The 13,135-nt window shown below is 34.4% G+C and overlaps 1 protein-coding gene across 2 annotated transcripts in view; it reads left to right on the top strand.

Moving 5' to 3' along the window:
* The window catches only part of IRSp53 (Insulin receptor substrate 53 kDa), a 1,482,105-nt gene that overhangs the window by 1,450,952 nt on the left and 18,018 nt on the right, over positions 1-13,135 (top strand). For both annotated transcript variants that reach the window (XM_069839560.1, XM_069839559.1), the window contains exons 12-13: positions 1,157-1,256; positions 4,616-4,919. In XM_069839560.1, coding sequence (XP_069695661.1) covers positions 1,157-1,256; positions 4,616-4,919 — 404 coding nt within the window. The remainder of the gene's footprint in view (positions 1-1,156; positions 1,257-4,615; positions 4,920-13,135) is intronic.

Genomic DNA, 13,135 nt, shown 5'->3' with positions numbered 1-13,135 from the left:
TTTCAGGAATGACCCAGTTGACAGTAATCATGGCGCTTGGCAGCATAACCAAATTTTTCTCATTGTATAGGTGATTGTTAAGCAGTTGACTTTTATATAAATGCAAGAAAATTCATGGAAACATTTTAAATTTTACTAGAATGCCGAAGAGTTAAATTCTTACTTTAGACTTTAGAAACTGATTTTTAAATAGAAATTGAATTTTAATGTACAGAATAACACTTGCAGAGCCATTTATAGATACATTACCACTTTTCCCTCTAACAATATAGTATTTACACCCATAATGTCCACCGCTGTGGAGTAACGGTTAACATAACTGACTGTGAAACACGCGGATCCGGGTTCAAATCCTGGTTGGTACCTTGTTCAGATTTTTCCTCGGTTTTACTTCAACCCATTAAGAGGAAATGCTGGATAACTTAAGGCGCAGGACCCTGGACTCATTTCACTGGCATTATCACCTTCATCTCATTCAGACGCTAGATAACCATAGCAGTTGATAAGGTGTCGTAAATTAACAAATTAAAGACATTCATTGTAAGTATTGTCACTGGTATTCAAGACAAATTGAAAATATTGCGTCATACGTCTTTTTAACGAGTCCCTACCGGGAAATTCAATGGTAAAGTACTGTTCTCTAACCAGGAGATTAACCGTGAAAGGAATGTGCTTACTATTGCGTCATCTATTGGAGCGAAGTAGACAGATAATATTACCGTTATAACATCAGATGAAAAAACATGCGCTCTCCTGAATATGTTATTTCCTGTATGGAAGGATTAAAAGACCAGGAAATTAACCGTGATCTAATTTTGTAACTAGGGTAGTATAAATATGTGTGTATCAGTGTTATCGTTTGTGCTGCGAGAGTTAGCAAATGGAGATACGAGTACCCACGTGTGTGACCTTATGACATCAACATTCATTCACAACATTACCCCGCTGCGTCTCATTCCCCTGAGACTTTCTCGTGGTTGGAGTACAGTAAGTGGAAGTAGGCCTATATGTCGTATTGATACCGAAACCTTAATCTTAGTTGTAAGATAGTAAGTTCAGAGCCATGATAGGCGTATGGAACGAAAAATAATTTTTTTTAAATTTTATTTTAACTTATCGAAAATTGTTTTCATACCAGTACTTCTGATTTTTCTAGGTGAAAGAAATAAGGGCTGGCAGTTTGGAGAGAATCTTAGAACACAATGCAGTGGCTGGTTTCCTCTTGCATATACAGAACTCATACTGGATGATGCCAGGTAAGATATTGTTACACTATTTATTAATTTAAATTTATAGAATCTATAAACATTTAAGGCGCTGACGTATATAAACAGAGTGTATGTTAGATTCTAAAGGCAAACTGATGTTTTCATATTCCCATTATTACTCAAACTATGGTACCGTAAACATATTATTCACTTGTAAAATTTCCCTATCCTGAACCTTGTTCCCCATAAAACGTTCAATGCTTATAATGCTAGTAGTATAGCTTAGTCAGGAATTCTCAACCTGGTGCTCTTTTAATGGCACTTGGTGCTCGTGAACACGAACGATTCTTAGGTTCTTTTTTCACTTCAGACTTTGTTGTGCGAATAAAATCTTAGTAACAGTTCCGTGTTTAAGTTATCCTTGATGTTTGACCCGGAACAAATTGTGTTCCTATCCATCCATTATCATATCTTACAGACCTGATAGGGCTTCTCGTATAATCCATTTCAATTCAATAAGGATTGAAACAAAGAAATAAGGGTATTGAAAAGAATAATATGGCTGCACGTGAGGAACTTGAATTTATAGACCTCCAGTTCTTATCAGCTCTGAAATACCTGTTTTAAAACGAAAAATCAGTCTTTGGAGAGCAGAAGAAACAAAAAGGTTCCAAATATTGTGCAGTGTTTCCTTTAAATATGTGGCCATGTTCGAGACGACCAACCTTGCGAAAAAAGTACTTTCTTATTTATGAAATATCTCAAGGGCAATGCACGATCACGATTAACTAATTCAGATTTACAGGAATATTTACATGTAATTACAAGCGACTCACAGAAATTCTGAGTAACAATTTATTTCAGAGATATCATTATAATGGTTCTTCGTTTTTCTATGTAGGCCTACACTTTTAACACTTACATATCACTGATTAAATAGCAATTTAATCAGTGATTTTAGCCAGTGATATCATTATCTTGGCGAGTGTTTCAAACATTCATTTCTTTGTTTATTCATTTATTTATTTAATTCATCTATTCGTATAGGTCTATTAAACTTATTCCATTTCATGAGGCTCGCTTACTTAATAGGCCTATTACATGTGTCGGTGCTAAACAATCTTCAAAAGATTGAGAACTCCTAGCTTAGAGCGTATTCCGAATCTCACCGGTGAGCAATCCGATGGCATCACGGTGTTCCGAATTCCACCGATGACGTCATTGATGCTCCACCGGTGTCGCACCGGTGCCATCAACTTGCAGAGGTGGTGGCAGTCTCCATCAGCCGCCATCAGTGAATCTGATTGGTTCTTGTATAGGGCGGGAATTAGCAGACGAATGACATCGTGCACTGTTGTGTCATGGCGGTGTGTTCTGCTTTAGTTCTGCTGCATTGTTTGTAATGAGCACAACGTAAAAACAATATGTTAATGGCTTATGAGCGAACATGTCAACGGACCAGTTATTACTACCGGTTCAAGAAATAAGTTGTTCATGATCCTTTTCTTTGAACGAGATGGCAGTACGAAAATTTCGCAAAATTTTTGCTAGCGTAGCACAGATAACCACTTACACCGTCGCCATGACAGCATCGATTCTTCCAGCAGTTTTGTTCCTTATTTTCGTTGCAACGTGACGTCATTGATCCCACCGGACCGGTGAGATTCGGAATACGCTGTTAGATCAATCTACAACAATCTGTATTCTTTATATCTTACCTACCATTAAGCGTTTGTGATTGACTTGTCACTAGAGAACCATGTTTTATAAAAGAGAAATTTCATGTCTTATACCTAGTCATTAACTTCTGTTACTGAAACATATTTGCCATGCTTTAAATTAATTAATAATATTTCTCTTAAACGTTAGTAGGTTTTCATGCCTTTAAAAATAACCGTCACTGAAGAAGAAGGCATATCTGTTTATTAATCTACTTTAAGATTATTCAGTCATATTAATACTTTGGAAACATCAACAGATATAAATTTGTCAATTACATAATAAAATGAGGAACTGTTGTGAACTCGTTACTTCTCAAAATGATTCAGGGCGTTACTCGTAACTACTCGAAGTTTAAGGACACTGGTAGAACTTGTCAGCTGTTCGGTATGTTTTACTTTACCTCAAAAGAAATTGAATTTTCTCCGAAACTACGGCAGATAGACAAAATTTTCATAAACCATAAAACAGACCTTCCCGAGTTGATTGATACCAACAATATGTAACTAGAATTATTTTATTTCAGTTGAAAGTAATTAAATTCTAGAATGACAAGTTTGTTTTCGTTTTATTCTTCTGGTACCATTTTCTCAGAAACTATATTTTGTCAGAACTTGTTAACAATTTTAAACATTTTGTTTATTAGTAATTTGACATTGTAACTGAAAGCTTTTTTGAAACCTTAATTATTGTTTTCAATTTATTAATTAACATAATCACAGTTTTTGTTACTAAGTAATTAAAAAAACAATAATTAAATCTTTACGTTAAGAAAATTCTTTACCTACAATGTCAAACTACTAATAAAGAAAAGTGTATAAAAATATTCTTAAAGTTCTGACAAATAGTTCCTGAGAAAATGGTAAGAGAAGAAAAGAAGTAATTACAATGAAAAACTTGTCACCGTAGTGTTTAATTATTGTGAACTGAAAAAATAGCCAATCAACTCAGCAAAGTATGATTTACGATTGGTGAAAATTTTATTTTTTGTCTACTTTATTTCTGAATAGAAGTAAATTTATTTTCAGTTAAGGTGAAGTTCACGGAACAGCTGGAAAACTACCAAGTGTCCTTAATAGATACTGTTAAGTAAAGCGTAGAACATTTATAGATTAGATTTGTGCTAATAGAAGATTACATTACAACAACAACAAAATATTTCAAACAGGGCTCACTCTAATTGCTTTCAATGAATGTGTTTCCCAGAAATACCTGATAATTCTCATTAAAAGTGTATGGTTTGTTGTTTAATCAACTATCTAAAGACAGGTTTGAACCTCAGTAGTGATACCAACGTGACATCACTTATGTTAATAGACGTACATATCAGGCAAAACCTCAGTTAATTGTAAGAGGATGGATATCGTGAAATGTAAATATTTATTAAATATTAAAATAATAAAATTGAGGAGTACGGAGATTAGAACCGGAGCTTTTCTTCTCGCTACGTATGAGGCTATGATAATTGCAAACAAGCTGCAACCAGCTGCAACTAACTGTTGCGCTTAAAGTTCGCAACTATTTTAAAACACGTTTAAAATGGCTAATTACGCCTACATTGGTTTAAAACATTGGTGTGTCCTGTTAGTTTTACCACAAGGTGATTAGTGTAAGTGCAGTTAACATGTAGGAGCAACTAGTTGGCGATGCCTGCCGTGATATCTCATAATGATACTCTTCGCCGTCAGCTCGCCCACACACCAGAGGATGCAGAGCCTGGACTCCACAGGCTCCAGTACTGCCGCTACAACTCCAGCCACACCCACGGCCGGAGGCTTTGGAATAACCTCTCCAAGTGCCGCAGGAGTCAGCGGTCTAGGTCAGCAGTCCCAGCAGCAGCAACAGCCGAGCAGTCTGCTCTCGGGTAAATCCGGAGTCCCAAGTCCCGATACCGCAGCTGCAACGTCCCCCAGGCCTTCAGCCGCTGCCACCCCGGTAACAATGTTTGGTGACACGCTACTGTACCACAGAGCAACCGCCGCAGCTAAGCAGGTAGGCTCCCAAAATCCTGCATGCAGCATGTGCTAGATTTAGTGTAGAAGTACTAGGCTTGTCGCTGTATTATGTTCTTCTATTTGGGTACCGGAAAAAAGTCAGAAAGTAAGGCTCGTACGATCTTAATATTGATACACCGCTATGCAAAGGTTTGCAGTAAATAATCAATCAAATGTTTTGTAGTACTACAGTTTGTTACAAACATAAAGGTTTTATAAATTTTCCATGAATTCGTACGGTTTCAAAATTGCACTAACAAGGGAAGGGTTTCGGCTCGAACAGGAATTTCGTATCAAAAATTTGTTTACAGGCCCATCTTTACAGCTCTGTAAAGCTCCCAAAAGCATTCATTTGTGTAATATGTGGTTTGTCTGTTAGAGCACTGTACAAGTTGAGGGGTGGGGAGAGCACTGCACAAATTAAGGGGATGAGAAATCTTATCCGTAAGCCTAGCCTAGCGTAGAAGCTAGTGCGAGTGGTAAAATGTCTAAAGCCCATTTAAGAACATTTTTCTCCAACGTTCTGTCTGAAAATATTGCAGGTAATCAAAAATGTACACTGTTGTGTGAGTCACTGAATGCGCACAAGGACACAACCTTTAATAAATTAATCATTCCAAGGCTAGAATATGGAATGTATGATCATTCCACCCGAAAAAAAAAAAAAAAACTAAATATTTTCAGCTTCTGGATATCTATTTCCTTAGACAATACAAAATACATGCTCGGAGGATAACAGATTACATAAGGACTCTTGCTGAGAATCCAGAACTTAACTTGGGAAATCGAGTGTTTATAATGAAAATGCACTCTGTTATTCATAACCAGTTGTCTGCTCCAGCATACCGCCCTATACTTCAGTATTCCTGGCAGTCAGCTGGTTACGTGAATCCTGAACAAGTCTCGTACTTCAAAAATGTAATTCAGGTGTTGCTTTCGCGTGTTGTGCTTTTTGCTGTGCTCCATGCTGTTTCATGCATTTTATAGAGAATCCTCATGTACATTTTTAAAGAAGTGTATTGACCAACACCAACCGAACGGAGAGTTACACAAATGAATGCTTTTACGGACTTCATCACCATTTTTAACCAAAAATTCTTGTTCGAGCCGAAACCCTTCCCTTGTAAGAAGAAGAAAAACATTTTTACAGTATAGGAAATTTGTTTGCGTAATAGAACTGCAAGAGGCACAGTAGATTTTTATCACATCTAGTACTTCAGGAAAAATACAATATTTTTAGATCATTGTAATCGGCAAATGGGTTTATGAAGAGTCAGAGTTTTCCATTATTTAGTAGGCCTAAATCATGCAGCAGTAAATATGGCCACCATTGCAAGGTATATTGCAGTTTGGAACGTTACTTTATGATTTTCTTCGTAATGATATGCTAGTCTTTAGTTTAGTCCAATTCCTGTTTCACAAAACCCTATACAACAATAAAAGTAAGAGAACATGGTCAGTAGATATGCTTTATTTTCAGAAGATTAGTTTTTTTTTCTTTTTTGCTGTTATTTATACTCGCTTTAACATCTCTGGTTATATCGCCAGTTAATCTTTTGGGTGAATTCCGAAAGCCTGTGTACTATTGTCGAGTACTGGTTCTATTGTTGTGAACTAGATGGCGTCTGTAGATGTATTACTGATTTGATGATTTTGGTGAAGAGTGAAGCCGGTGATATTCAGGAATGTTGTGGCCCGAATTTCCTGGCATTTGCCTTAAGGTTGAGGGAAAAGCCTGAAAAACTTCAAACAGGAAATTCAACCCGACAGGGAAACGAACCGGGCTCTCTGTGTAGGAGATCAGCACGCTAACCCCTGTACCACAGAGGTGGTCTAAGGTTAGTTTCTATTCCTGGTTCTTAGGGGCGGGGGGAACCGGTGAGAAGCACAATTTGTACTTCCAATTTCACTGTAGATTATGGATTCCGGTATGTAATTTGGGGAGTACGGTACCAAAACATTTCTACGGTTTATTGTTAGAAGATATACACTCGGAAGGCTATTTCAAAGCAATTTATTATTAATTCAGAATTTCCATTGGGCTGCAACTCTGTATTTTACGTAGATATCCATAAATGTGACGTATCAACACAATTTAAAATTATACAGCAATTCTTAAAGTAACTACGAGTAATTTCATAATATAGAAATCCACAAAAAATGTCGGGCAAATTGCCTGACTCCAGAATGCTACTGCATTGTTTTGCCAATCAGTCACCTGACTCGGAATTTAAATACTAAACAAAGATAAAAGATGTCTGATCATCTTTTCTGCACTATACCTTTTCAGTGTCCTATATTATGTCGCATGTGAATGCTGTAATTGTTATCACTATTTATTTATTTATTTATTTATTTGTTTGTTTGTTTGTTTGTTTGTTTGTGTGTTTGTTTGTTTGTTTGTTTGTTTGTTTGTTTGTTTGTTTGTTTGTTTGTTTGTTTGTTTGTTTGTTTGTTTGTTTGTTTGTTTGTTTGTTTGTTTGTTTGTTTGTTTGTTTGTTTGTTTGTTTGTTTGTTTGTTTGTTTGTTTGTTTGTTTGTTTGTTTGTTTGTTTGTTTGTTTGTTTGTTTGTTTGTTTGTTTGTTTGTTTGTTTGTTTGTTTGTTTGTTTGTTTGTTTGTTTGTTTGTTTGTTTGTTTGTTTGTTTGTTTGTTTGTTTGTTTGTTTGTTTGTTTGTTTGTTTGTTTGTTTGTTTGTTTGTTTGTTTGTTTGTTTGTTTGTTTGTTTGTTTGTTTGTTTGTTTGTTTGTTTGTTTGTTTGTTTGTTTGTTTGTTTGTTTGTTTGTTTGTTTGTTTGTTTGTTTGTTTGTTTGTTTGTTTGTTTGTTTGTTTGTTTGTTTGTTTGTTTGTTTGTTTGTTTGTTTGTTTGTTTGTTTGTTTGTTTGTTTGTTTGTTTGTTTGTTTGTTTGTTTGTTTGTTTGTTTGTTTGTTTGTTTGTTTGTTTGTTTGTTTGTTTGTTTGTTTGTTTGTTTGTTTGTTTGTTTGTTTGTTTGTTTGTTTGTTTGTTTGTTTGTTTGTTTGTTTGTTTGTTTGTTTGTTTGTTTGTTTGTTTGTTTGTTTGTTTGTTTGTTTGTTTGTTTGTTTGTTTGTTTGTTTGTTTGTTTGTTTGTTTGTTTGTTTGTTTGTTTGTTTGTTTGTTTGTTTGTTTGTTTGTTTGTTTGTTTGTTTGTTTGTTTGTTTGTTTGTTTGTTTGTTTGTTTGTTTGTTTGTTTGTTTGTTTGTTTGTTTGTTTGTTTGTTTGTTTGTTTGTTTGTTTGTTTGTTTGTTTGTTTGTTTGTTTGTTTGTTTGTTTGTTTGTTTGTTTGTTTGTTTGTTTGTTTGTTTGTTTGTTTGTTTGTTTGTTTGTTTGTTTGTTTGTTTGTTTGTTTGTTTGTTTGTTTGTTTGTTTGTTTGTTTGTTTGTTTGTTTGTTTGTTTGTTTGTTTGTTTGTTTGTTTGTTTGTTTGTTTGTTTGTTTGTTTGTTTGTTTGTTTGTTTGTTTGTTTGTTTGTTTGTTTGTTTGTTTGTTTGTTTGTTTGTTTGTTTGTTTGTTTGTTTGTTTGTTTGTTTGTTTGTTTGTTTGTTTGTTTGTTTGTTTGTTTGTTTGTTTGTTTGTTTGTTTGTTTGTTTGTTTGTTTGTTTGTTTGTTTGTTTGTTTGTTTGTTTGTTTGTTTGTTTGTTTGTTTGTTTGTTTGTTTGTTTGTTTGTTTGTTTGTTTGTTTGTTTGTTTGTTTGTTTGTTTGTTTGTTTGTTTGTTTGTTTGTTTGTTTGTTTGTTTGTTTGTTTGTTTGTTTGTTTGTTTGTTTGTTTGTTTGTTTGTTTGTTTGTTTGTTTGTTTGTTTGTTTGTTTGTTTGTTTGTTTGTTTGTTTGTTTGTTTGTTTGTTTGTTTGTTTGTTTGTTTGTTTGTTTGTTTGTTTGTTTGTTTGTTTGTTTGTTTGTTTGTTTGTTTGTTTGTTTGTTTGTTTGTTTGTTTGTTTGTTTGTTTGTTTGTTTGTTTGTTTGTTTGTTTGTTTGTTTGTTTGTTTGTTTGTTTGTTTGTTTGTTTGTTTGTTTGTTTGTTTGTTTGTTTGTTTGTTTGTTTGTTTGTTTGTTTGTTTGTTTGTTTGTTTGTTTGTTTGTTTGTTTGTTTGTTTGTTTGTTTGTTTGTTTGTTTGTTTGTTTGTTTGTTTGTTTGTTTGTTTGTTTGTTTGTTTGTTTGTTTGTTTGTTTGTTTGTTTGTTTGTTTGTTTGTTTGTTTGTTTGTTTGTTTGTTTGTTTGTTTGTTTGTTTGTTTGTTTGTTTGTTTGTTTGTTTGTTTGTTTGTTTGTTTGTTTGTTTGTTTGTTTGTTTGTTTGTTTGTTTGTTTGTTTGTTTGTTTGTTTGTTTGTTTGTTTGTTTGTTTGTTTGTTTGTTTGTTTGTTTGTTTGTTTGTTTGTTTGTTTGTTTGTTTGTTTGTTTGTTTGTTTGTTTGTTTGTTTGTTTGTTTGTTTGTTTGTTTGTTTGTTTGTTTGTTTGTTTGTTTGTTTGTTTGTTTGTTTGTTTGTTCTGGCGGAGTTAAGGCCATGAGACCTTCTGTACTATACCACCAGAATACAAACAGACATATACAAGAAACAAATGCAGAGCGAAAAAGCAATTAATAAATATAAATAAAATTACAGATCCAAATATAAAAAGCACAAATGCAAAAAAGATTGACAGAAATAAAAAATATATAATTATGTATACTAGTAGGAAGATGAGATCACAATGGGCACAAAAGGAACTAATACAATAGGTATACTGTCTGCCTAATATATTAGCGATTAAGAAAAATGATTAAAGATCTAGAAGTAAGTAGCTAACTGTGCAAATATAAAGCGGAACAAAACAGTAACAATTTCGAAACATTTGCAGCAAGTTAGAATACTCAGTTTACTGCATTGCACTCCATGCAGTAAGAAAATGATTATTGAGTTTGGTTTTTTAATACTGTTAAATTCCGACAATCTCTGATGTCACTGGGTAGGGTAATCAATAAGCGCCATAGCGAGATTGTGTATGATAATGAATACGATGATGTCTTGTGTGTTTGTATGGCTAGTATGCGACTTGCGACTATTTTGCGTGCGCGTGAAGAGATTGTGATAAGAATATAGGTAACTGAAGCGGGAGACAAGGTAGGTAGGTGTAGAGGTGTGAAGGACTTGGAAAAGGAGAACAAGGAAATGAAAATTTCTACGTTCATTAAGCCGTAGCCAGTTTAGAGTTTGGAAGGATGGGGTAATGTGGTCAACGCGACGGACGTCGCAGACGAAGCGAACACAAGAATTATGAACACGTTGTAATCTTTGCGACAGGTTGACATTGAGGTTAGTCAGTAGAAAATCACAATAATCGAAGTGGGGTATTACTACTGTTTCCACTAGTATTTTTTTGAGCGATAGTAAAAGAAGTTTTGGATTTCTGTTTAAGGAATGTAGTATGGAAAGCACTGTTTTGATAATATGAGTTACTTTTAAATACGTATCGAAGTAAATTCCAAGGTTTTTAACACTGGAAGCAAAAGGGAATATTGTGTCATTTAATTTGACTGGAGGAGTAGGAGTAATGTTGCATAATAAATATTCGAATCCCACTAGGATCACCATGTGAAGTTTCAGAATTTATTTATTTCTTAGATTTTAAAGAATGCCTGTTCTCATTATTAATTCTTAATTTTATTGTTTTTATGTTTTTGTTTCATACGCTATTTAATTAATTAATGAAGTTGTTCTGTTGTATGGCGACTTACATTTGTTTTTTTAATACGTGTACTGCTATAAACAAGTAATTTTAATTTAATATTCATGGCCATAGGAATAATTGTAGATTAATATAGAAATAGTTTTTGTATATATTTCATGTCTTCAGTACATAGAATCATCTCGACTCTGTTGCAGGGTTCATTCCATAATCTCGAAATTTCCATGGAGGCAGTAATATCTCAGTATTTCATTTAATCTCAATGATGCTTCATTTGGCCTTTAGTTTTATTTACTTTTAAAATAGCTTTTCCCCCTTCACATACTCTGCTCATTTATTCACAAGCCTTTCGTTTAATATAAAGACGGTTCAAATTTTAATTGTGAAGCCTTTTTAATCCAGTCCCTTTGACGAGAGAACTGCAAATTAAAAAAAAATCTTTGCCAACTAGAGCATGGACTTAATCAAACAGGTATAACGGTATTTACAAAGGACTGTTCTTCCGAGGAATATGATAACGATTCATATTTAGCGTTTCGCTATTTTTATCTCTTTAATACTGCAATTTAAACACAGAATCTTTCATCATATGGAGTTATCGAAAAATTGTTCGCAGGTTAAAGTTGGTCCATATATGGATAATGCGAGTTATATAATTCATATATTGCTGCTAATGACTTCATTCTGTCACCATTGTAAGGCTCAACTCACACGGCCGACAACTTTGCGAGTGGTTGGCGTGTTGTCTGTGTGTCGCACTTGTGAGTTGTGCTCGACCACCGACAGCGACAATTCTGCAGTTGTGCTGTGGGTGATGCCGACCAGAGTGTTGCAGAACAGCGCCTACAACCGATTTATATTCGACCGTTTGCAGATCAACTGGCGAGGTCGCACATTCGTTCGAATATCTGATCTTGAAACGGTTGCTCCTGGCTAGATAGAACCACAGATATAGAGGACAGAATATCAAGACCATTTTACTATACAGAAACTCTGATGACATTTTGCAACTATACAAATGGAGTAATTGAAGGCAATTTACTTTTACTAATTAAAAAAAGTGTTAGCTTGAAATTCTTAGGAACATATTTGGGGCTAAGAGGGTTGAAGTAACAGGAGAATGGAGATAGTTATACAATGCAGATGAACGCATTGTATTCTTCATCTGACATAATTAGGAACATTAAATCCAGACGTTTGAGATGGACAGGGCATGTAACACGAATGGGGAAATCCACAAATGATCAAAAAAAGATGTATTTAGATTTCGGTTAGTTAATAATATAGTAATTGCTACAGCAAGAACTGGTAATGATAATAATAATAATGCTGTAGTACTTTACTGAGGCTTCCGTTGTGTATACATTTTTATTAGTTGATATTAGAGGAATAAATGATAATAAATTAATTTCTAATCAAAATCATGCCCCTAATCATGAATTAGATGAAATTTAAATTAATATACCTCTTATTAGAGTTATTAATAAGGAATTTTTGTTGAATTGTTGGGAGAGTGTTAGTTGGGAGGCCGGAGGGAAAAAGGCCGAGACGTATATTTTATTTTAGTTGGTTACTTGACGCTGTATCAACTACTAGGTTATTTAGCATCGATGAGATTGGTGATCGCAAGATGATATTTGGCGAGTTGAGGCCGAGGATTCGCCATAGATTACCTTGCATTCACATTACGGTTGGAGAAAATCTCGGAAAAAACCCAACCAGGTAATCAGCCCAAGCGGGGATCGAAACCGCGCCCGAACGCAACTTCAGACAGACAGGCATGCGCCTTAACCGACTGAGCCACGCCGGTGGCTCCGAGACGTATATGGGAGGATAATATTAAAATGGATTTCAGGGAAGTGGGATATGATGATAGAGACTGGATTAATCTTGCACAGGATAGGGACCGATGGCGAGTTTATGTGAGGGCAGCAGTGAACCCGCGGATTCCTTAAAAGCCATTTGTAAATAAGTTAGTTGGAAATAGGGTTATAATTGAATGGACACTTTGGTACATTTATCTTTATAACTAATGTATGAATCAACTAATGGACACCGGTAACAACAAAGGAAATGAGCGTAATGCATAAATGAAATCTGACGTGTAAACAAGTACAAGAATAAAATAAATTACAATTACTTACAAAATAGAAGAGCAAATAAGTACACACTTAATATTGTAAAGTTCATACTTTAAACTCAAATAGGCTACCTCTGAAAGAGTAGTTGTTAATATTGCCTATGTCTTTTAATATTATTGTAAGTGGATGTAGGCCTATTATTATTTCTCTAATAAAAAGTTTTAGGGAGATAACAAGTTATTAACAAAAATAAAAGCACTCTCAAGTCTAATGATTGTAGTTTCATATTGCGTACTTCAGTCAATGAGAAGAGAGGAGGAAATATCATTTGAAAAGTACACAATGATAATCGCGTCCTTGCAACGATTCTTGGAACTCCTGGATTGCCCAATATTATCTGTGTTTCATGATCCAGAGCCTCCAACCGAGAGAGACTCGGACATTCGTTAAACC

Source organism: Periplaneta americana, chromosome 11, assembly GCF_040183065.1.
Source record: "Periplaneta americana isolate PAMFEO1 chromosome 11, P.americana_PAMFEO1_priV1, whole genome shotgun sequence".
NCBI classification, from domain to species: Eukaryota; Metazoa; Arthropoda; class Insecta; order Blattodea; family Blattidae; genus Periplaneta; species Periplaneta americana.
The sequence above is the reverse complement of the archived record's forward strand: the minus strand, read 5'-3'. Positions and strand labels throughout refer to the sequence as shown.